This window comes from Chaetomium tenue (assembly GCF_020726465.1).
Source record: "Chaetomium tenue strain MPI-SDFR-AT-0079 chromosome Unknown F5144scaffold_3, whole genome shotgun sequence".
NCBI lineage: Eukaryota > Fungi > Ascomycota > Sordariomycetes > Sordariales > Chaetomiaceae > Chaetomium > Chaetomium tenue.
The window spans coordinates 4,817,715-4,837,126 of record NW_027117331.1 but is presented as its reverse complement, the minus strand read 5'-3'; the positions used below and the strand labels follow the sequence as shown (position 1 = coordinate 4,837,126).

Below are 19,412 nucleotides of genomic sequence, written 5' to 3'. Positions count from 1 at the left end.
CGTGCTCTTGGAGCAATCGGCTGCACTCCTGCACGCGGCCCGCTTGCAGTAGGAGTCTCACCGCACTGCGCGCCGCGTTGACCCTGACATCTGGCGTTGACAACTCTCAGCAACCAGCTGATCCCGCATTCCCACATCTCCCTCGGCCGCTTCGCCATAGACGTCAAAAAAGACCCACCGCCGCTATCATGACCCTTTCCCAAATAACACCCGTCAGAGCGTGAAGACAACATAGACAACAAAACTTCCAAGAAAAAGCCTTCCGTTCGACCGGGAAAATATTCGGCGCCCGCTTAACAGAGCTGCACTCGGCCTTTCGCAGATCTCCTTCTTCTAGACTTACAACATGTTGCGGCGTTCTTTCCTTGAAGGGAATCTAGCCGAGGGCAGGCCTCACCGCGCCAATCAAGCCTCTCTCCTTGCGAAGTAGTTGGGTGAGATCCAAGTTGATCTAACCGGTCAGTCTACTGCTTCCTTCTCTGTCCAAGTAGGCCAGCTTGTTTCCGAAATCAGAATATAACCATGGATGCTGCCAGGCACTGTCCGTGTCTGTCCAGGCCTGACATGAATGATGACTGGATGCCACCGACTCACCGAGTTTCCCCCTGGGGTCTGGTTTGAGTCTGACTAAACAGGAAACCCAACTGGAAGGAGCACCTTGACATAATATAGCAAAATACTGCCATAGCCTTATGCTCTATCAGTGAATACAGTAAAAATTAGAGGTCTGGGGCATGTTCAAGGAAGTGAGGAAGCGCGAATACAAGGGCTCAGAAGGGGTACAAGGCAGGCAGCAGCCAACCCCACTTATCCCGTGACCTCACCTTTTCCCGATCGATCTTGGGCCTTGGCGCTTCACAACGCAACCACGCGTCTGACCACCATAAATCGCGTCATCTGTCCGAGGTTCAAAACGGCCTTCACGCTACGCTATCGTCACTTACCATCACCCACCATCATGTCGGATTCGGGAGACTCAGACGATGTTGGATATATGGCTGCGCAATCGAGCGATCATGACCCCGAGCTGGAGAATGATTCCGATGATGACGAAGATGATGGTGTCGATGTCGATGATGGAGATGAGTTGGACGCGAGTTCCGACGGGCTATCTGAATCCAACGACTTCTTTGATCTGGAGGCTGCCGACTCCGACGACGACGTGTCAAGTTCTGGCGATAGCAACAGCGACCAAGACCATGACGAACCGGACAACCACTTTTTTCCGCAGTTCAAACGCCTCCCCTTTGAACTCCGCCACAGCATCTGGGAGTTTTTCTGTCCAGACCTCACTGCTCGCCCACGCGTTTTATGGTTTAACCTCAGCCACCATCACCGGAGGGATGGATCCAAATATTTGGTGCCTGTTGAAGGCCCTTTTCTAGATCAGCAGACGAGACCCGCCCGGGCCATGTTGGCCGTCCATCAGGAGTCCCGTCAACTAATCCAGAGGGTTCTTCCCGACACTCTATCCTTCGGTCACGATGCCGTCCTCCATTTTAATGCCGAGAGGGACATTGTTCAGCTGAGCTCCAGACACTCTTCTACGGTGTTGCATCTCGATAACACACCCCGGCTCCCGGGTTTCGGGGAGCACATCCGTCATCTCGCCTTGGATGTGGTTAGTTTGTTCACCACTGGAGGGCGGACTCCGGGCCCAGCGAGATCGTTCGAGAACCTGCAGGCGGTTTATTATGTCACCAACCCTTTTGATCATAAACGCCGGCACTTACGCTGGTGTTTCTCTGGCTTGGCCAACCGCTACGTTTTCGACACTTTTGAGGAGCATCCAGGCATCGGCGAGGATGGCCAGCACATTTACAGCTGGCCTGACACAAGGAACCCTGGCGTCACCGACGAGACAAAGGTTCCCCTTGCATTGTTAATAGATGATCTCCTAAGAGCCGGGTACCCCGCAGGCACCAAGTTTGCAAACTTCAACGGTGCACCAATATGGCCTCTGGTCACATTCCGTTGGGACTGCCACTGGCCTCGATTGGAGAATCTGAGCAGGGGGGGCGCTCCAGAAAGCTCGATAGGAGAAAGCTCGGGCTCTGAAACCAGTGGCGAAGAGGAGCCGAACGAGTATGAAAGCGAGGGAATTGATGACTCAATAATCGACGACGAAAGCGAGAGCTCGGATGACGACCTACTTGTCGTGCCTCTAGTGGGCGGTGGCAGCAGTGACCAAAGCGAGCAAGAAGACGGCTCATCACTTGTGTCAAGCTCGCCGCGCCCTGAAGGTTACATGCAGGATGGGACGATTGATCTAACGGCTGATGGCGAAGGGGATATGCCTCGCTTTTCAAGCCCGGAACCGCCGTCGTCTGAAACCCTCCAGGGATCATCCGATTCTGTACACGAATCTGACTCGGATCAACCAGCGGTCCGTACCTCCCGGCCAAAACGCCCTAGAGCCCGCGTTGTGGATTCCGACTCGGATTCCGACTCGGACGATGCCGGCCCTCGAAAGCGAGCGCGTATTGGTAACCACCGGAATCCGATCGCGCTATCAAGCGATGATGAAAACGAACACCGAATAATGAGAGGGAATCGCCGAGCTCGGACTATTATCTCGGAAGATGAAGGCGACGAGGACGATGAGGACAGCGAGCAGGGGCACGACAGCACAGAAGACATCCGGGACAGGAGAGATGCCTCGTCCTGTACCTCCAGTTCAGAGGAGAAGGATGACTCGGAGGAATCCGATGGAGGAGCCACTGTTGGCAAAGCACTTACCCTCGCCGAGAAATTACAGCTACATCGGGAGAATAACCCGATCCCCCCGTCTGAGGATGAGGATTCCGAGATATTAGATATGGGGGACGATGACTACGGTGCCAGAGATTACGCCGACTTCCAAGACGACGAGGAGGACAATGAGGTTGCCGAGGAGGGGGAAGATGATCAGTACGGGCTAATGGAAGCTGAATTTGACGAGGAAGAAGATGGGTACTGAACGTCGACTAGACTGGGGGCTTTGTGAGGGACGGGAGTTAGGGGAGGGGGGGGGGGCACCTAGGGTTGTGGGTGACATCTAGCATCCACAACATAAACACGGATGATCTGTCAAGTTCCGGATCAATGTATTTATAACACCAACCACCCGCACGAGATGTAATTATTTGGGATAGAATTTTTAAGGAGACCTGATATAAATACTTATGTAATTACATGTAATCACTCGACAGACGATACAGTTCAGTTAAGTCGGCACGAGGTTGGCTCCCAGGGCCATCCATGCTCCCAAGCCTTGGCATCACTGACGTCATTGGGGTTCCCGCCGCTGCAGTTCCATTCACGTTCAAGCAGAATTAGCCTGAGATCCCTCCCTGCGTCCATCGATTGCAGCCCGAAGACAAATACCTCGTAGGCCAGCAAGCCGCGATGAACCATGCATTCGGGCGACTGCACCGCCAGCTAATACAAAGCTCGCCGAGGTGGCGGTTTCCTACAAGCTGCTACCGTCCGAAAACACGATTTGCGCCTACCTCGTTGGGCCCAGGGATATTCGTTGGAGGGCTGCAGCAACCTTTCTCGACTACAAAGCCCGACGGAACCGAACGGGGGACGAAGGCTAAGAAACTAGAGCAGAAGTTACTAGATGAACAGGAACAAGAAGTGAGAGTTCGCCAAAGTCAAGTCAAGCGGCCATGGCATCGAGAAGGGGCAGACAACCCGCCCGTGGAAAAGAGGGGAGAGGAAATTGCGCCGGGAGCGGAGGGTTAGTACTAACAGTCCCGGCTTTCCAAACTTATTGCTAATACACAGCAGCTCTGACAGGCAAACTCCTAACAACCCCGACGCGACTGCTGAAGCTCATCCTCCCGTTGCCCTTCGCAGTCGAAAAAGACCATGACAACAATAGCAAACCCGACTATGGGCGATCCATCTCTCCCAACGACATGATCCAGCCCCTGGCACTGCTTGTTCACCCCCAACAGCCCCTGTCGTACGTGGAGCGCCTTATCCAAGCCGAAATCCCACCAGTGGTGGAAAACGGCAAGGAGAAGATACCCAGCGTGTATTTCCGCGCCGAGAATACCGAACAGGGTGACAACAAGCCGACGTCACGATCCGAAGCGAGAGAGCGGGACCGGAACAGAAAGATCAAATCCGGAGCGCCCACCGGCCCGAGCCACGTCGAATCCTACTCCGGGCTCGGACACGAGGGCCCCGAGCGGCACGGGTCCGAGAAGAATTGGGTGCGGTGGAGCAACAGCACCGAGATGGGCGACTTCATCCGCGACGCCGCGCGCGGGCGCGAGTTCGCCGTCGAGATCGAGGGGTACAACGTCGAGATGCGCGTCAGCGTGCCGTCCTTCAACGACCGCACCTACTACATGCGCGCCCAGCTCCGCCGCATGAGCCGCCGCATCGACGAGCTGTCGCACATCAAGCGCGACTGCGACCTGCTCGCCCACCGCAGCGCCAACCTGCTGGCCAAGGGCGGCTTTGCCCTGCTCAGCGGTTGGTGGGGGGTTGTGTACTACGTTACGTTCCATACCGAGTTTGGCTGGTGAGTGTTCCCGGAAACCTGTGCCTTGGGGGGAGGGGGGGGCATGGAGTCATGGAGTGGATTTGGCGTACTGACACACGACGTGCTACCCAGGGACCTTATTGAGCCGGTGACGTATCTTGCGGGCCTGTCGACCATCATGGGAGGCTACCTGTGGTTCCTGTACATCAGCAAGGACCTCAGCTACAAGGCGGCCATGAACGTAACGGTCTCGCGGCGCCAGAATGCGCTTTACGAGGCACGAGGGTTTGATCCTCAGAAATGGGAACAGCTGGTTCAGGAGGCGAACGGGCTACGCCGCGAGATCAAGATAGCTGCCGTCGAGTACGATGTGGAATGGGATGAGGCAAAGGAGCTCGGAGATGAGGTGAAGGAGGTGCTGAGCGAGGAGCGGAACAAGGCCGAAGAGAATTCCCGGTCGTCTGAAAAGGAAAAGGACGAGGAGTTCACAGAACAGGAGAGGAGAAAGAAGGACGAGCCGAAGTCGGAGTCTTCGCTTGACGGAGAAGGTGAACCAAGGAAGGGATAAGCAGATCACAAACTAAACGAGGCATCCCATCGTACCCTCGGCGATGCCGATGAGTCGATGATTTGCGAATTAGATATTATTATCTAATTTAATTAACCAGTATCCTGCCGCCTATCCAACACGCGGCATGGTTCCAAACTACCTCGTCGGCCCATTTCCATCAGAGTAGCCCCCGCCATCGAACTCGGGTTGACGCCGATGGTTCCGCCGCAATACCCTCAGCTGTGGTTCAATTCCAGTTGCTTTCGCGTCCCAGCAGCCCAACACTCGGGACACTGAACGGTCATTCTCGTCCTCCATGGTGTCACCACGTTCTCCCAATAATACTTTTCGCTCGCATTAACCCTGTCCGTATTCTTCCAATACGCTATCGCGGTGTGTCGAAAGCGCACACAGGTGCCGCAGAGATTTAAAAAATTCAGTTTACACCCAAACATGTCTCGCAATGGTGCACCCGCCATAATGCGAGTGTTGTTGTAAAAAGCCCTCAACCAACCCTTGGGCGTGGAAGGGAAGCAGAAGGACAGCGACGTGGCGAGCTGGAGGAGTCGCTTGCAGCTCAAGGCGAGGCAGACTCTATCCACATCATCCAGGTCGACATGGGAGAAATATCAAGGAGGACGTTTTCTGGGAGGCGGAGTAAAGGGTTGTAAAGACTAAAAGGTACTCCCAGGGCGAACTAGAGCTGTCGTCAGTTTCCATGGCAGACAGATGAAGAGTGGGGGACTTTGGTGTGCTTGGGAGGAACATGGAAGTAAATAAACATGTGCAAGTAACAACGCGCGGCAAACGACGGCTGGCTCACCTCCGCCGGAATTGTAAAATCTCTGACATGGGTCTCTTTGTCCATTCTCAAAAGTCAGGGTGTATATTAAATTGAAAGTGGTTAAGTTTTGCGATATTTGATGAATATCGGGTGCGACTGTGACAAGACTTTGTGGTGGAGTGATAGATGAAGGACGAGAGATCAAGCGTGGGAATGGGGCTAAGCAACCTGAACTCTGGGAGAACGCCACTGGTTGCCCTGCCACTCAGGTTAACATAACACACAATTCACTCAATCCTGATGAAAACTCGTGGTTATCATCGATTAACCATGTATAGGGTACCAGAATCCAACACTGGCTTTTGAGGCCCAGATAAGGTACCCTGACGCTGACAACAAGGGATAGCTTCTTGCAGACAAACGAATTTCCGTTTCTGGCGAAACATCGTGGACTGGGCCACTCAGTGCCACTCACTGCAAGAGCTTAACCTTGGAAGTGGGCCCGAGCTACCTACCGAGCGGGCGTTCTGCCGCGTGGAGCTTGAGGGAAGCCCTTCAGCCCTTCCCCTCCACGTGCCCTCCAATTCCCTTGCCACTTTAGCTGCTGGTTGCGACAATACATCACGCGATCGCAATGCCGCCACGGCCGTGCATGGCTACCAAAAGAGCAGCGATGAAGTAACAATTAACTCCCGTCCGAGATCCCGGCTCCGTCCGATAAACTCGGATGATTTGGATGATTTGACCCACTGCGCAACTCGAAATGGCGCAGGGGTCTGCCACAAAGCACAGTGTTGCCCCGCCTCCCGCGTCACTCCCGCAGACACCCCGCGATTCTAGCGATTAAGCGAGGCTTCAAGGTGCTGAGCTTCTTCCAGACCACGACACGCCTGCGTACGCCGGGCTTTCATACGCCGCAACACCAATGGGCCCCCAGACCGTCTACCTGCCCGATGGGCAGCGCTTCAACGTGACCCCCGTCTTTGCGGGCCTGTTCTTCAAGTCGACCGAGCTCAGCAGTCACCACAATGCCTTCCCGATCGGGTGGACCATCGTGATTCACACCGAAGACGGCGACGACGATGAGGCTGCGTCGAGCACCGTTCGTCCTTCGCTGGGGGTTGCCGAAGACATCCCCAGTCCAGAAAAGACATCGCACCTCCGCACCTTTAAGAGACCAACGCTCCAAAACGACAGCCTCTTCATCTCGTCCATCTCGAACCCCTCCAATGCCGAATTTAAGCCCGCCGCCAGTCCGACACGCCAGATCGCCATGATGCTATGGGTCACACTCTACTGGTACTTCTATCAACCGCCGCCGTCCACCATTCTCACGACCGAGGCCTCAGAGTTGACACCCGATGCCGGCAAACCGCGGGGCGAGTGGCGGGTATGCATCAAGCGAGATGGCATGCTGCGTGGACGAAACCTGATACCGAAGCTGGAGCGTATGGGGTTGATTGCGAGCCTTAACTCGGCCGTGGGGACCGCGCTCGTAGATACCGACGATGCTTGGGCAAACATGTTCGTCACGCGGAACATGTTCTGGCAGATTCCGGGACGCTTGTTCCTTTTCACGCTTCAACCCGTCGGCAACAGAAACCCCCGATCCTCATATCCGGGGTCACCAATCTCGAGCCGGCCGGGCTCGCCACTACCTGGAGAGTGTGCCACGGCAACTCACCCACAGCTCGCCATCGCCGAAGCGGGCGACTTGCCCGGCGCCGCCCCGCCTACCTCCCTGACAAGCATGCCCTCATTCCCCATCAGCCCCTTCTTCAGCGCATCTCACCTCCCAACATACTACCCACCCGCGCCGTTGCAATACACCATCACCAACCATGTGCGCCACCCGCTCCGCCCGAAACCGCCGCGCATGGGCGAGGTCTTTTACACGCGCTTCGTCCCCTCCGTCGGGCAGTACCTCTCTCTTCGCGTCGCTTCGATATCGACCAAGCCGGTCCCGTACATGGGGCCCGTCGGGCCCAACCCGCCCATACCAACGCCGCAACAACAGTCGCGCCTCCTATCCATGCCCGACTCAGCCCTACTCGAGTCGTGGCACGCCAACCCGCGCGTGTCCAGGTTCTGGGGCGAGTACGCCGCCGGCTTCCTGGTTGCCGCCCTGCAGAGCCGCCACAGCTTCCCCGTCATCGGCTTGTGGGACGGCGTGCCATTTGGCTACTTCGAGTTGTACTGGGTGAAGGAAGACCTCCTCGGTCGATATGCCGGGTCCGCCGTCGATGACTGGGACCGCGGGTGCCATGTGCTGATCGGCGAGGAGTGGGCGAGGGGCCGTGTGCAGAGCTGGCTGTCGAGTCTGGTGCATTGGATGTTTTGTGCTGATTACCGGACCATGAGTATCTGCCTCGAACCGAGGGTGGATAACGCGAGGTGAGCCATGTGTCGTTTATTTTCGTGGCTGGGGGTCTGAAGATTGCTGACGAGCTGCGCAGGTTCATCCAACATCTTGAGTATTCTGGGTTTACAAAGGAGAAGGAGATTACCTTCCCCCATAAGCAGGCGTGGTTTGGTAGATTGAGGAGAGAGAGCTGGGATGGGCCAGCCTTGTAATACGTTGCCCCGCTAATACCAAACGCATGAGCAGACACATGGAAACTGGGGGCGAGCCCCATGATCGAAGGCCTTGCAGGTCATGAATTTACTTTCGGGCCTCCCGTTGTTAGGCAGCATGAAAACGCCCCGGCCGCGTCCATCAGACTCTGTTTTTGCATTTGAACATTCTTTCCACTTCTTTTCCACTTTCATATTTCCACTTTCACAACGGCGCGCTTAGCATTCGGAAGCAGCAATCCTGACGAGTTACCACCTGTGCAAAATGAAGTCCTTGAAGGCCCACCAGCGACCGCGTGGCACGATTCCAAACACCCCAAACTACGCCGCTTCACTGGCCATGGAGCAAAGAAAGCACGGTTCGATTACATCGGGCATGATACCTATTCAAGGTCTCGTCTTCAGAGGAGTTTGGTAGTAGTGATCCCCATCTTCATCCATTTCAGTAAGCTCTCACCAAGGGAGAGAATAAGAGGCTCGATCTTGACATAAATACACCGTACTCTAAGAGTTCTCGTCTATGATGCCCTACGGCAATTTGATCTTATAAAATCCCAGGCGCTGACTCTCTTCCCAGACCGGGCAGCAACTCACAAGGAGTGCTTAGAAGATGGCAAGAGCGGCAACCAGGCTGGCAACACCGACCACGGCAGCCACATATCCCGGCTTAGCTGTGTTGGCAGATGATAGCGCAGCGTTGTGGCCGTGCAAGGCATTTGTGCACTGGGGAACATCTGTCGCCATGATGAATCCCACGTACGCCCCAAGCAGGCCGACTTGGCCCTCGCCAGTGCACTGGGCCATGGCGCTGCTAGCGATGGGCGCGATGCTCACTTGCCAGCTCGACATTTGGCTGCTGTACACGCTATAAGCGCTTGCCAAAGAAGCCGGCGGGGTGAGCGTGGCAACCACCAAGGGGCAGACTCTGTCGATCTCGCCGTTGTCGATCTTGCTGCCGCTCACGAAAGCGCTTGCGATGTCGTCGATATCCTGGCGGTCCTCGTTTTCAACAAGCCAAGAAGCAAGACTCGGGGTGGGCGTTGGCATATTCGCCTCCGTGAAGGGTTCGATCGCGTCTAAACACCTTGCAGTCGCAGCCTGGTCCCCGCGGGCCACAAGCGGCGCAGGCGTCACGACTGGTGGTAGAGGCGGGGCCGCGGGGTGGACTAGTGCCGAGGTTGAGACACCAAAGGCGACAGTGACGAGGGCTGTACGAATCTGCATCTTGAAGGCCGAATTAAAATTTATGAGGCCGGTTTAGAGACGAGCGTTGCTGAGGCCGTGGGGCTGGCCGTTCGAACCGATGAGCTTGCTGAAATGTTGCTCGCCGGAGATGGATGCTAGGTAATGATAAGAGTAAGTTATGAGGAAAAGGGGTTTCTGGGGGTCTACGGCATCGTCGTATTTATGAGTGTGCCATGGCGCCTCGCAAGAGCTTCAAGACAGTGTGCCTCGCCCGGAGCCTCAAAACACCTCGCGCTAGACCGAGCAGGGTGACATCCCCAATCATTGCAGGCCCATTGATCCTTTCGCTTGAAATACTCCACCCTTGCTTTCACGGCTGAGAGCATTCATTGGTCACGGGAAGGGCTGTGTTCCAGGCCGTCCGACCCGTGGGTTATCTGTTGGGTGTTGAATGGACGGGGCCTTGGGGGGGCCAAAACTTAAAGGGGCCAGCAGGCTCCCATTCAGACACCGAGTTTTCGCCAAGTTTTTGGGAGAGGCAGAAAAATACAGCCTTGGCCGTTGACGTTTGGGCTTGGCTTGTTCAGGCCCCAGTGTCAAGACTCAACTGCTAACTAATAACCGAGATACTATAAGGATTGAACGGCATCCTTTAGAGATTTTTACGAGTGATGAATGGATTACCGCACTTCTTGCTAGGCGTGGAAGCCATCCGATCAACGAAAAGCACTAGTTTCCATAAGCTGGACAGTATATAAAATCGACATGACTTCCACGGCTAAGTGTGCCCATCAATGAGAAGATGAGCCTCTGTGGGCAATACTAACCTTTAAATATGAGCAAAGGGGCCCACATGCCGGCGGCAGCCTACGAAAACCATCGGCTTCTTGGGTCCTTGAGTATCACGGGTGGAATCGCCGTGGTAGGGGATCTCTGGTATATTGTGTGGTTGCACGAGCAACCGAATGTAGGAGGCGCGGCGCGCCCAGGGAAAAGCCTGTCTGTGTGGGCCGCGCACAGACCACACTAGCAGGACCCCACTACCAGGGGTCCTGCCCTGCAACCCTGACCCTGACTAACTACAACCCTAACCCGTATATGGAACGGGCTGTGCCCGTGACATTGAGCATAGTTATGACCGTTGGTGACTTGGCCCCTTGGGCTGCTCCGAATGAACCCTTGAAACTTCGACAATATGTGATTAGTCTTGAGAAAACAGGAGGCCGCTTATATTCGTAGTCTCGTGGTTTTATGCACGAGAGAAATTATCCACTTTCGTACCGCCGTGAATGAGAGCTGAGAATATATATTCCACGCCATCAACAGCTGCCTGCCCCCCCGCAGCGCCGCAGCGGACGGTTGATAGTGGCGGTGAAACATTTCGAAGACTTGGAGGATGATCAGGGAGGTGGTGGAGATGTGATTGGAAAAGTCTGGTAGACAATGAGAGATGAAGCATGCTGCTATGGACCATCAATCCACCAATGCCAGTATGCATTCGAGAGTCGGGGAGAGAAGGAGGGCCGAGGCCTAGGATGTTTTATCCCATATATCGCATCTTGTTACAGGAAACATTACCCACACTGTGTATGGTCGTCTAAACAAGAGCCAGGCTGCTAGGCACGGCATTATTGCACAGGGAAGAATCCCACGCAAAAATTCAAAACAAACTGTGAAAACATCACCCCGACACTACAGACTAAGAAACAGCACAGCATCATGAACACTACGATTAGCTTCCCCACCATTGAAGGTGGCTCCCATGCCCACGGGTACCTCGCGAGAGCCCTGGCAATTACCGGCATGCCATCACCTCCTTCTGGTGATCCCTTTTTCCCCTCGCGGGAAACGCGTACCTTACAGCCTTTCCCCGCCAACGTTGCCGGCGGCGAGCATGCCGACCATCTCCAGGATTCTATCTGTGACCTTCTGATTCAAGCAGGCGACGATTGGACATTTCTCTCTCTATTCGGAGTCCATAACTCACATGTTTCTGGTTCAGTCCAGCCTACAGTATTGATCGTCCTCAAGCCGAACTCCACCACGGTGGAGCGAGCAATGGTGATGGTCGAGGAAGTGTTCTCAATCCAGCAGCGGTAAGTTCTCCCCTTCCGACCCTCGCAGCTCCAATTCCCACGTGAGTTCCATGTTGCTAACCCCCCTCGACTACATGTAGCCTCGACATTGTTCCCCTCTTTGCGATTGAGGTGGTTGAAGGCAACCTTGCACGTTATAATAGTCGCAACAAGTCCATTGAAGAGGACTACTTCCCGAAGCAGCCCTACCCAGGTGCGAGCATTGGCCACGCTATAACCGGTACTTCTGGAACTCTCGGCTTCTAGGTGAAGCTCGAGACTCTGGAACATGGCACTGAACACTTCGCTGTTACGTGCCATCACATCTGCTCTGGTGCGTCAAGTCACTGAATCGTCTCCCCGCCGCACCCCCATTTCATGCTAACTCCTATTTAGACCAAGTCGAACCCATCCAACCCCCTACAAAGATTCTGGTCCAGTCCCCTGCCTCTGAGGTACGGGATGTCAAGATTGCCGCGCTGGCGGCCCGAAGGGTTCCTGGAACACACATACGGGCCCACTTACCCTCACTACAAAGTTCAAGGCCGACGAGCAGGCTATTGCCCGTGCCTGCAGCTACGACTGCCGTTTTGGCACCGTCGTGCTTACGTCCGGTCTAAGACGTATTTTTGCCAGCCGCCACGCAATTGACTTCGCTATGATCTCTTTGGATCTGGCTCGCTTCCCAGAAGGCTTCAAGCCCTCCTTCAACGTCCGTAGCTCCGACCCTCCTTTAACCTCGTCGCTAACGGATAGTTAGGATCCCTGCGCCTCGGCTATTGAATTCTTGGCCGACCATGGTCATGACAGCGAGAACGCAAAGAGAGACAACAAAGTTTTTAAGACCGGTTCGACAACCGGGACCACGTATGGGAATCTTTCGGCTCAAAAAGCCGACGTACGAGAGTCACCTGCGGGTGTTGGGGGCGTTTCCGTCCCATTTTACTCGCAGGAGAATGTCGTCCTCAACGCATCGCCCGACGACCGTTTTGCCACCTTTGGCGATTCGGGTGCCGTTGTCCGTGGCGGTGATGCCGAAATGGTCGGCATGGTCTGGGGAGGGTTGAAGGGCGAGAAGGCCAATCCAATCTATCTGGACCAATGCGCGGTGGATCTGTCGGCCGTCACTCTATATACGCCGATGGAGATACTATTAGCGGCGATGCAAACTGAAATCTGTAGGGTTTTCCCTGGTGTTTCAGTGAGTCTCACTGTAGCCCCCATGTCGTCTGGTTGAAAACTTGATGGTTCGGCCTCTTAGCCCGCCGTGGCGTTTAGATAGGTGGCACCTGCCTACATAGATGTATGTAAACTCCTCTCGTGGGATTCACTTTTAAGATTCCGAGGAACAGAGGTGGAAATTGCAAGGACCCAGGGAACGTCATTGTGGCACTGTCTGTCACACGGTTCGCGAACCCCAACGACCCACTTTCTTTACACCTCACCAGTCTGACCGACGTTCCTTCCCGTGTGAGCGTGGGGAGTGAAACTTGTTCCTGCTTCCAAAACTGCCACCGTTCCTTCCCTATTGATGCGATGTCCATGGGCTCCGGGGGGTCTCTTGGGCCTCTCGACCCACAGTCCAATTATTTTGTCAAACCTTCTCCCGGTTTTGTGTTTGCTAGCCACCATTTCCCTCATCCTTGCCTCTGCTCACTCTGCATTATCAGCAATCACCCATCACTTCGCCCACCAGACTTTCGACAAAACCACTTACAACAAAACATACGAGACTACCACACCCAACATGGACATTGGACTTCGTCGATTGGAGTGCGCCGAGAACGAGCTTTTTATTCATGAAACGCCCAGCACTTACCCACGCCTGTGCCGCCTCACAGATGGTTCGATTCTCGCAGGCTTCACGGCTTTCGAGCCCGACGGCCAGCGCGTCCTCACCATCAAACGTAGTACCGACGATGCTGCCACATTTGAAGCTCACGGCGAAGTAGCGCGCTCATCCGGCGATTGCGACAATCTCTTCCTACTTGAGCTGCCCGCGTCAGCTGACTCGAACGAGTCGAACCCGCCCACCATTCTTGCCGCGTTCCGAAACCACGACACTGACCCGGATGGCACCCACACATACTTCCGCATTACCGTCTGCCAATCCACTGATGGCGGACGGACCTGGACCTTCCTGTCCCAGGCCGCGGAGAAGCCCGCCCCGTTTGGCCTCTGGGAGCCTTTCCTCCGCATGGCCGGCACGGACGACGACGACGAGATCCACATGTACTTCTCGGAGGAGATGGACACCGACGACCAGGACACCATGCTCGTGCGCAGCACAGACGGCGGCGCCACGTGGACGGCGACCCAGCGCGTAACGGGCGAGGGTGAGGCACTCCGCGACGGTATGGTCGGGGTGGCGGCGATGAGAAGTTGCGATGAGGAGCTGGAGGCGCTCATCCTCGTCATGGAGACAACGCGCCTCAACACCTTTTCCATTGAGGCAGTTTTGTCCTTCGATAACGCCGAGACATTTGGGTCGCGGCAGCCGGTGTATGTGCCAAAGGAGGGGCGGAACGCTGGAGCGCCTCAGATCACCGCATTTGCCGATGGCTCGGTCGCCGTTGTGTTCATGACAGACGAAGATGAAGACGACGATCCCACGTGGCCGTCCGGGGCCACCATCAAAGCCATCTTCGGTATGCTGACGCCAGACGGAGGTCTGAGCTGGGGCGAGCCCCAGACCATTAGCGAGCGGCTGAGTTCCTGGCCAGGTATCATGCACATGAGTGACGCCTCCGCCATGGCCGTTTACGAGTCAACGTCGATCATCAAAAGCCGTCTTCTAAGCAGGGTGGCGGAATGAGCCAGCGATATACACCGAGGGCAGTCTCGGGTATGGATGGCTGTGGTAACCCACCCGCAAGGAGCATCCCGGCAAGAATTATGTAGTAGTTACGCATTCTGGTCATGAATTGCCGGCATCACCATCACGAGGCCGCCAGGGGGCAGTCATTGAAAGACACTACTAGATTTAATATCGGTACCGCTGCCGCTCATAGTGCCCGAGGTTCATCTTGCATTCCCTTGTGAAGCCGGTTTGGTCCCGGGCCTCGTCCCCTAACGGTGCTGGGTACTGTTGCAAAAGTGAATGATCTCCTGGACCCTGGTGTTTCCCTCCGATACTACCCATAGCCGCATATCACAAGTAAACTAGGTACTATGGTCTACATGCTAGAACTTTGTCTTGGGATGGGAGAATAGACCTACCTTAGTTGACTTTTAAGAACAAAACACCGGGAACCCAAAAATAAAGTAAAATACAATAAAGAAGGAAATAATTTGCCCCTCTGTAGCTTGATGGGATCACTTCTGGCCCCTTCACGATGATAACTACCAACCTAGTGTATCCAAAAAAAACTAGCTTAGAGCTCGAGGAGCCAGGACTAAGTAGCGGGTTGTCCAAGTACTATCATTGGTGATTACACCATCGCAAGGCCGGCAGGATTGATCTCAACCGGGTGCGCGGCATGATGGAGTCTTCATTTACCCGGCCACCAAGGCAAACCACAGGCGTTAACCTTCCCGGGATCTTGCCCTGGGCCAATCCGCAGAAGTTGCGGAATTAAGATCCGCAGGGGACGGCTCCCACGCAGGACGGAATCTGGGGTCCCGCGCGATGTGGAAGATGTCACCCCGGGACGTCGGTTTGGCATCAAAATAAATTGCCAACGCCCCTCTTCTACCGGCGTCATGGCCTAGAGTTCCGAGCTCATCTGTCGTCGAGCCCTGATCGACCCACTGCGGGTCGAGGAGAAATGTCCCGGAAACAAACACATAAGCTTCGTGGTCGGCCGCTGGGCTGAGATCTACTACCGGCAGTAACCAACCCCATCAATATCACCACTCACGGCTTGTAACCCGCAGATCATCACGATGAAGTCGGTATTGATCGCAGCACTCTTCGGCACGGCCCTGTCCTCGCCTGTGGTTGCGGCCGACGACCCGGTCTCCACGCCCTCGCCGACAACGCTCCAGGACGGGGCCTACTGGATCCGCGCCGTGGTGCCACCCAACTACCACAAGTACCTCCAGACGATCCCGGCCAACGTACCCGGGACGGCGCTGCTCGAATCGCACACCACGGCGGGGCAGTTCCAGATCGAGAGCGGCCAGCTGGTTAACAAGGTGTCCAACCCGCCGCTGTACATGTGGGTGGAGGAGCCCGCCGACAAGGCCAACCCACCGCGCACGCTGGCCACCTCGTTCAAGACCACCAAGAGCACCTTCGGCACCTTTGCCTGGCAGGGCGACACCCTGACCTGGTCGCACCCGGACGTTAAGCGCCAGAACGTCGGCGCCTGGCTGGTGTGCGCCAACCAGGGCCTGTTCATCAACACGGGCGCGTATGGCTATCAGACGCCCTCGGGATGCGCTGATCAAACGGTGCGTTGCTGCTTGCGGGTTTCTTTTCGTTTCGTGATCTCTTTGGATTCTGAGATGAGATGGCTGACGTGGCTTTGTTGCTGCTAGATCCACTACTACAACGACAAGACGGCCAACAACTAGGGAGGTGTCGATGCGGGGCTATGTCGTTACCTTGGTTTCCGAGTTCGAATCAACTTGAGCTTAGGAACTGCACTTTGTCCCACAACGCCATGTCTCATTCTCCTGATTTCCTCGTGCTGCAGTCCTCCATTTCGACATTGTTGCCATGCCGGCCTGGGCTTGGCGATATGGCAGTGACCACAATACGAACTTGTGGCAGCGAGATGACTGCCCGATGCTTCCGTGCCCAGGGCCGAGATGAACAAGTGATGGCCAGTGTTCAATCAGTGGCTCAGTCAGGAGCGCGGCAAATTGGATAATCATCGGATTGTCGCCATCCTAAATTCCGTCGTTGGGTGCTTGCTGTTCTCCATTTGACCTTGGGAAAACCTGCTCCTTTGGTCCATGACGTCGTCTGTTACTGGCCCTGCAGTAACTAAACATCGATTGTTTGTATTTAAATACCCCAAAACGTACATAAACATGGGGAAAAGGTTTTGGTTTGGAAAGGTCGCTCATTTGATGATCGCGAGGTGCCCCTGTCAGATTCTTTTGTGGGGCTCGGGACTCTGTTTCCCGCATCCGGCCATCGAAAGGAGTTTTCCCCCTTTCATCCCCTGGCAATTAAACCTGGAAAGTTCAATCAATGCAGACGAGGGGCGTGACCGATTCGATCCTGTGCCTCCTCTGAAGTACACGTACAAACCATTCATTCCATTTTGTCGAATTCTTAGTTGAATACAATTCCGTCACTCGACGTCAGAGAAACTGCCCCGCCGAGAGGTCCGTTGTTTGATTTGCGATGTGCAGTCGCGATTGCCCAAAATCCATCCCAATGGTCTCGCCCAGCCCAACCCCCCAGTGCACGATCCAAGGTCTTTGAAGCCCAGAGCATGGGTCATTTCCCGCTTTCCGTCGCCAAGACGACGTCTCAACGCAGGCCCCGGCCAGTCACACGCCGCCGAGCACTGCACCGCCCGCCGATGCCGAGAAAGCCAAGCGCCTACCGAGAATACCAAGACCCGAAGAACGGCTAGGGAGGGCTCCTTTTCGCGTCATGCCCCTACCCATGCTCGAGCCACCCTCCATTCGCCAGTTTCCTCTCCTCTCTCAAGTCTGGGAAGAACAACGTCTTGCTCATTGTCGTCGTCGATGGCGCTGGCGATCACCACACTCGTTTGAACCCCACGCTCGTTCGCCTGTTTTCCCTCGTCACGCCGACTCTGTTCCCAGGACGACTTGGACGACCGCGCGACCCCTTTCCGAGTTTTCGCACCCTATTTCGCAATTTCTACCGATCGTTTCCCGCCGCAATCGAAAGTGTCGAGACCGAAAATCGGGACAACATGGCGCCATCGTCGCCATCGAGAGGCCCAGCACGGTGGCTGGCCACTCTTGCCGCTGTGAGCGGCCTGCTACCGACCGCACATGCCCAGTATTACTCGGTCAACACACCTGGTACTATTTGAAGGACCCGAGGAGGCATATAAGGCGTTGGGCTGACTGATAGCGCAGATGAGATTCGCCAGTCCGCGCGGACGCTCGCTTACGACCTGATGCTGTTCTACAAAGGAAACCAAACCGGTGAAATCCCGGGCATTCTGCCAGGCCCGCCGACCGAGCACAAGGGCGACTACTACTGGTGGGAGGGAGGTGCCATGATGGGCACTTATATCGACTACTGGTTTCTGACGGGCGACAAGAGTTACAACCATGTCATCGAAGAAGGCATGTTGCACCAGACCGGTCCGAATTATGATTACATGCCGCCCAACCACACCGCATCTCTGGGCAACGACGATCAAGGCTTCTGGGGCATGTCAGCCATGCTCGCCGCCGAGAACAAGTTCCCCAACCCGCCCGACGACAAGCCACAATGGCTCGCCCTGGCCCAGGGCGTTTTCCACACCCAAGCGAGCCCTGAACGACACGACAACACATGCAATGGCGGCCTTCGCTGGCAGGTGCCCCCCACCAATGCAGGGTACAACTACAAGAACACCATCGCCAACGCCTGCTTCTTTAACCTCGGTGCGCGCCTCGCACGCTACACCTCCAACGCAACATACGCCGAGTGGGCCACCAAGACATTCGAGTGGCTTTGGAACGTGCAATACATCGATCACAAGGACTGGCGCGTTTACGACGGCGGCCACGTCGAGCATAACTGCACCGACATCAACAAGGCCCAGTTCAGCTACAACGCGGGCCTGCTTCTGCAAGGCGCGGCCTTCATGTACAACTACACGAACGGCAGCACTGTTTGGGAGGACCGTGTCGATAACCTGCTCAAGGGCATGAAGCGCGACTTTTTTGAGAACGATATCGCCTTCGAACTGCCCTGCGAAGGCCGCAGGGGCTGCACGCCCGACATGTTGACTTTCAAGGGCTACGTTCACCGTTGGTTGTCCGTTGTGACCAAGCTCGTGCCGAAAACGGCCGACTCCATCCTGCCCATGCTGCGGACATCGGCCGAGGCCGCCGCCCGGCAGTGCACGGGCGGCGAGACCGGCCGCCGCTGCGGCTTCTACTGGGCCGAGGGCGTCTACGTGGACCCGGCCGTCGACAAGACTAGCGGCGCGGGTGAGGCCATGAATGTCCTCGCCGCCGTGTCGAGTCTGCTCATCACCGAAGCTCCGCCCCCCGCCACGAATGCGACGGGTATTAGCAAGGGCGACAACAACGCCGGCAGCCGCAGTCGCGGCGCGTCGGAGCCGCTGGAACCCATTACCACGGCTGATCGGGCCGGCGCCAGCATTTTGACCATGTTGATCTTGGCTGGCTTTATCGGTACCTGGGGCTGGATGAGCATTGGTGATTAAAGGGGGTTTGGGTGTGATGATGATAGATGGGGAGGGTAAATTTTGGCATATTGTTGGATATCTTGGGAGATATTACGTGGCATCCCTTTACACATTTTCCTTGCCGTGTCTTTTTTTTTGGTTCCCTTGTGCGTGACAATCGTTACGCGAATAACCGGGACGGCGTCAGATGGGGTTCATGATACGGGTCAGTGGTCTGCTCTTTTACTCTTCTTCGGAGTGTGCTTCGTTCGGTGCGTGCTAGCGAGTCTAGATCACTGGTGGATGTTAAAACACAACGATGTTATCGCATTGGAGTCACATGTTTTCTATCTCTTGTGACCATCTGTCTTGCAGCTGTTTCATGCCACCATCCCTGGCTCATGTCCGACCGGCTGTCCCAGTGGCCTTACCGACGTTGCCCAACGGGGCGTTATACAATGGTCAACGCTGTGTTTGTCTTGTT

General features: G+C 55.6%; 8 protein-coding genes across 8 annotated transcripts; 7 read left to right on the top strand and 1 right to left on the bottom strand.

Moving 5' to 3' along the window:
• The first annotated feature begins 869 nt into the window (after positions 1 to 869).
• On the top strand, positions 870 to 3,165 carry F5144DRAFT_570293 (uncharacterized protein). Its single transcript, XM_066788754.1, has one exon. It carries the CDS (start codon positions 959 to 961, stop codon positions 2,957 to 2,959), a length of 2,001 nt encoding a protein of 666 aa, XP_066645629.1. The 5' UTR covers positions 870 to 958; the 3' UTR covers positions 2,960 to 3,165.
• A 160-nt stretch (positions 3,166 to 3,325) lies between these two features.
• On the top strand, positions 3,326 to 5,159 carry F5144DRAFT_570292 (uncharacterized protein). Its single transcript, XM_066788753.1, has 3 exons — positions 3,326 to 3,724; positions 3,775 to 4,519; positions 4,613 to 5,159. The coding sequence occupies exons 1-3, from the start codon at positions 3,388 to 3,390 to the stop codon at positions 5,046 to 5,048; spliced, it is 1,518 nt and encodes a 505-aa protein (XP_066645628.1). The 5' UTR covers positions 3,326 to 3,387; the 3' UTR covers positions 5,049 to 5,159.
• Positions 5,160 to 6,739: 1,580 nt separating this feature from the next.
• On the top strand, positions 6,740 to 8,474 carry F5144DRAFT_487550 (acyl-CoA N-acyltransferase; the record flags this gene model as incomplete). Its single annotated transcript, XM_066785617.1, has 2 exons — positions 6,740 to 8,208; positions 8,420 to 8,474. 2 exons carry the CDS (start codon positions 6,740 to 6,742, stop codon positions 8,472 to 8,474), a joined length of 1,524 nt encoding a protein of 507 aa, XP_066645627.1.
• A 313-nt stretch (positions 8,475 to 8,787) lies between these two features.
• Positions 8,788 to 9,894, bottom strand: F5144DRAFT_211433 (uncharacterized protein). Its single transcript, XM_066783038.1, has one exon. It carries the CDS (start codon positions 9,610 to 9,612, stop codon positions 8,992 to 8,994), a length of 621 nt encoding a protein of 206 aa, XP_066645626.1. The 5' UTR covers positions 9,613 to 9,894; the 3' UTR covers positions 8,788 to 8,991.
• A 1,362-nt stretch (positions 9,895 to 11,256) lies between these two features.
• On the top strand, positions 11,257 to 11,915 carry F5144DRAFT_486271 (uncharacterized protein; the record flags this gene model as incomplete). The annotated part of the gene is made up of 2 exons (XM_066785541.1): positions 11,257 to 11,669; positions 11,750 to 11,915. Coding segments are annotated over 2 exons (579 nt in total), but the record flags the coding sequence as incomplete, so codon positions are not given.
• Positions 11,916 to 13,395: 1,480 nt separating this feature from the next.
• F5144DRAFT_485985 (Sialidase) lies at positions 13,396 to 14,463 on the top strand (the record flags this gene model as incomplete). Its single annotated transcript, XM_066785523.1, has 1 exon — positions 13,396 to 14,463. One exon carries the CDS (start codon positions 13,396 to 13,398, stop codon positions 14,461 to 14,463), a length of 1,068 nt encoding a protein of 355 aa, XP_066645624.1.
• A 980-nt stretch (positions 14,464 to 15,443) lies between these two features.
• Positions 15,444 to 16,358, top strand: F5144DRAFT_211393 (uncharacterized protein). Its single transcript, XM_066783036.1, has 2 exons — positions 15,444 to 16,043; positions 16,131 to 16,358. The coding sequence occupies exons 1-2, from the start codon at positions 15,534 to 15,536 to the stop codon at positions 16,164 to 16,166; spliced, it is 546 nt and encodes a 181-aa protein (XP_066645623.1). The 5' UTR covers positions 15,444 to 15,533; the 3' UTR covers positions 16,167 to 16,358.
• Positions 16,359 to 17,187: 829 nt separating this feature from the next.
• Positions 17,188 to 19,107, top strand: F5144DRAFT_211278 (glycoside hydrolase). Its single transcript, XM_066783035.1, has 2 exons — positions 17,188 to 17,603; positions 17,661 to 19,107. The coding sequence occupies exons 1-2, from the start codon at positions 17,492 to 17,494 to the stop codon at positions 18,965 to 18,967; spliced, it is 1,419 nt and encodes a 472-aa protein (XP_066645622.1). The 5' UTR covers positions 17,188 to 17,491; the 3' UTR covers positions 18,968 to 19,107.
• Positions 19,108 to 19,412: the final 305 nt, after the last annotated feature.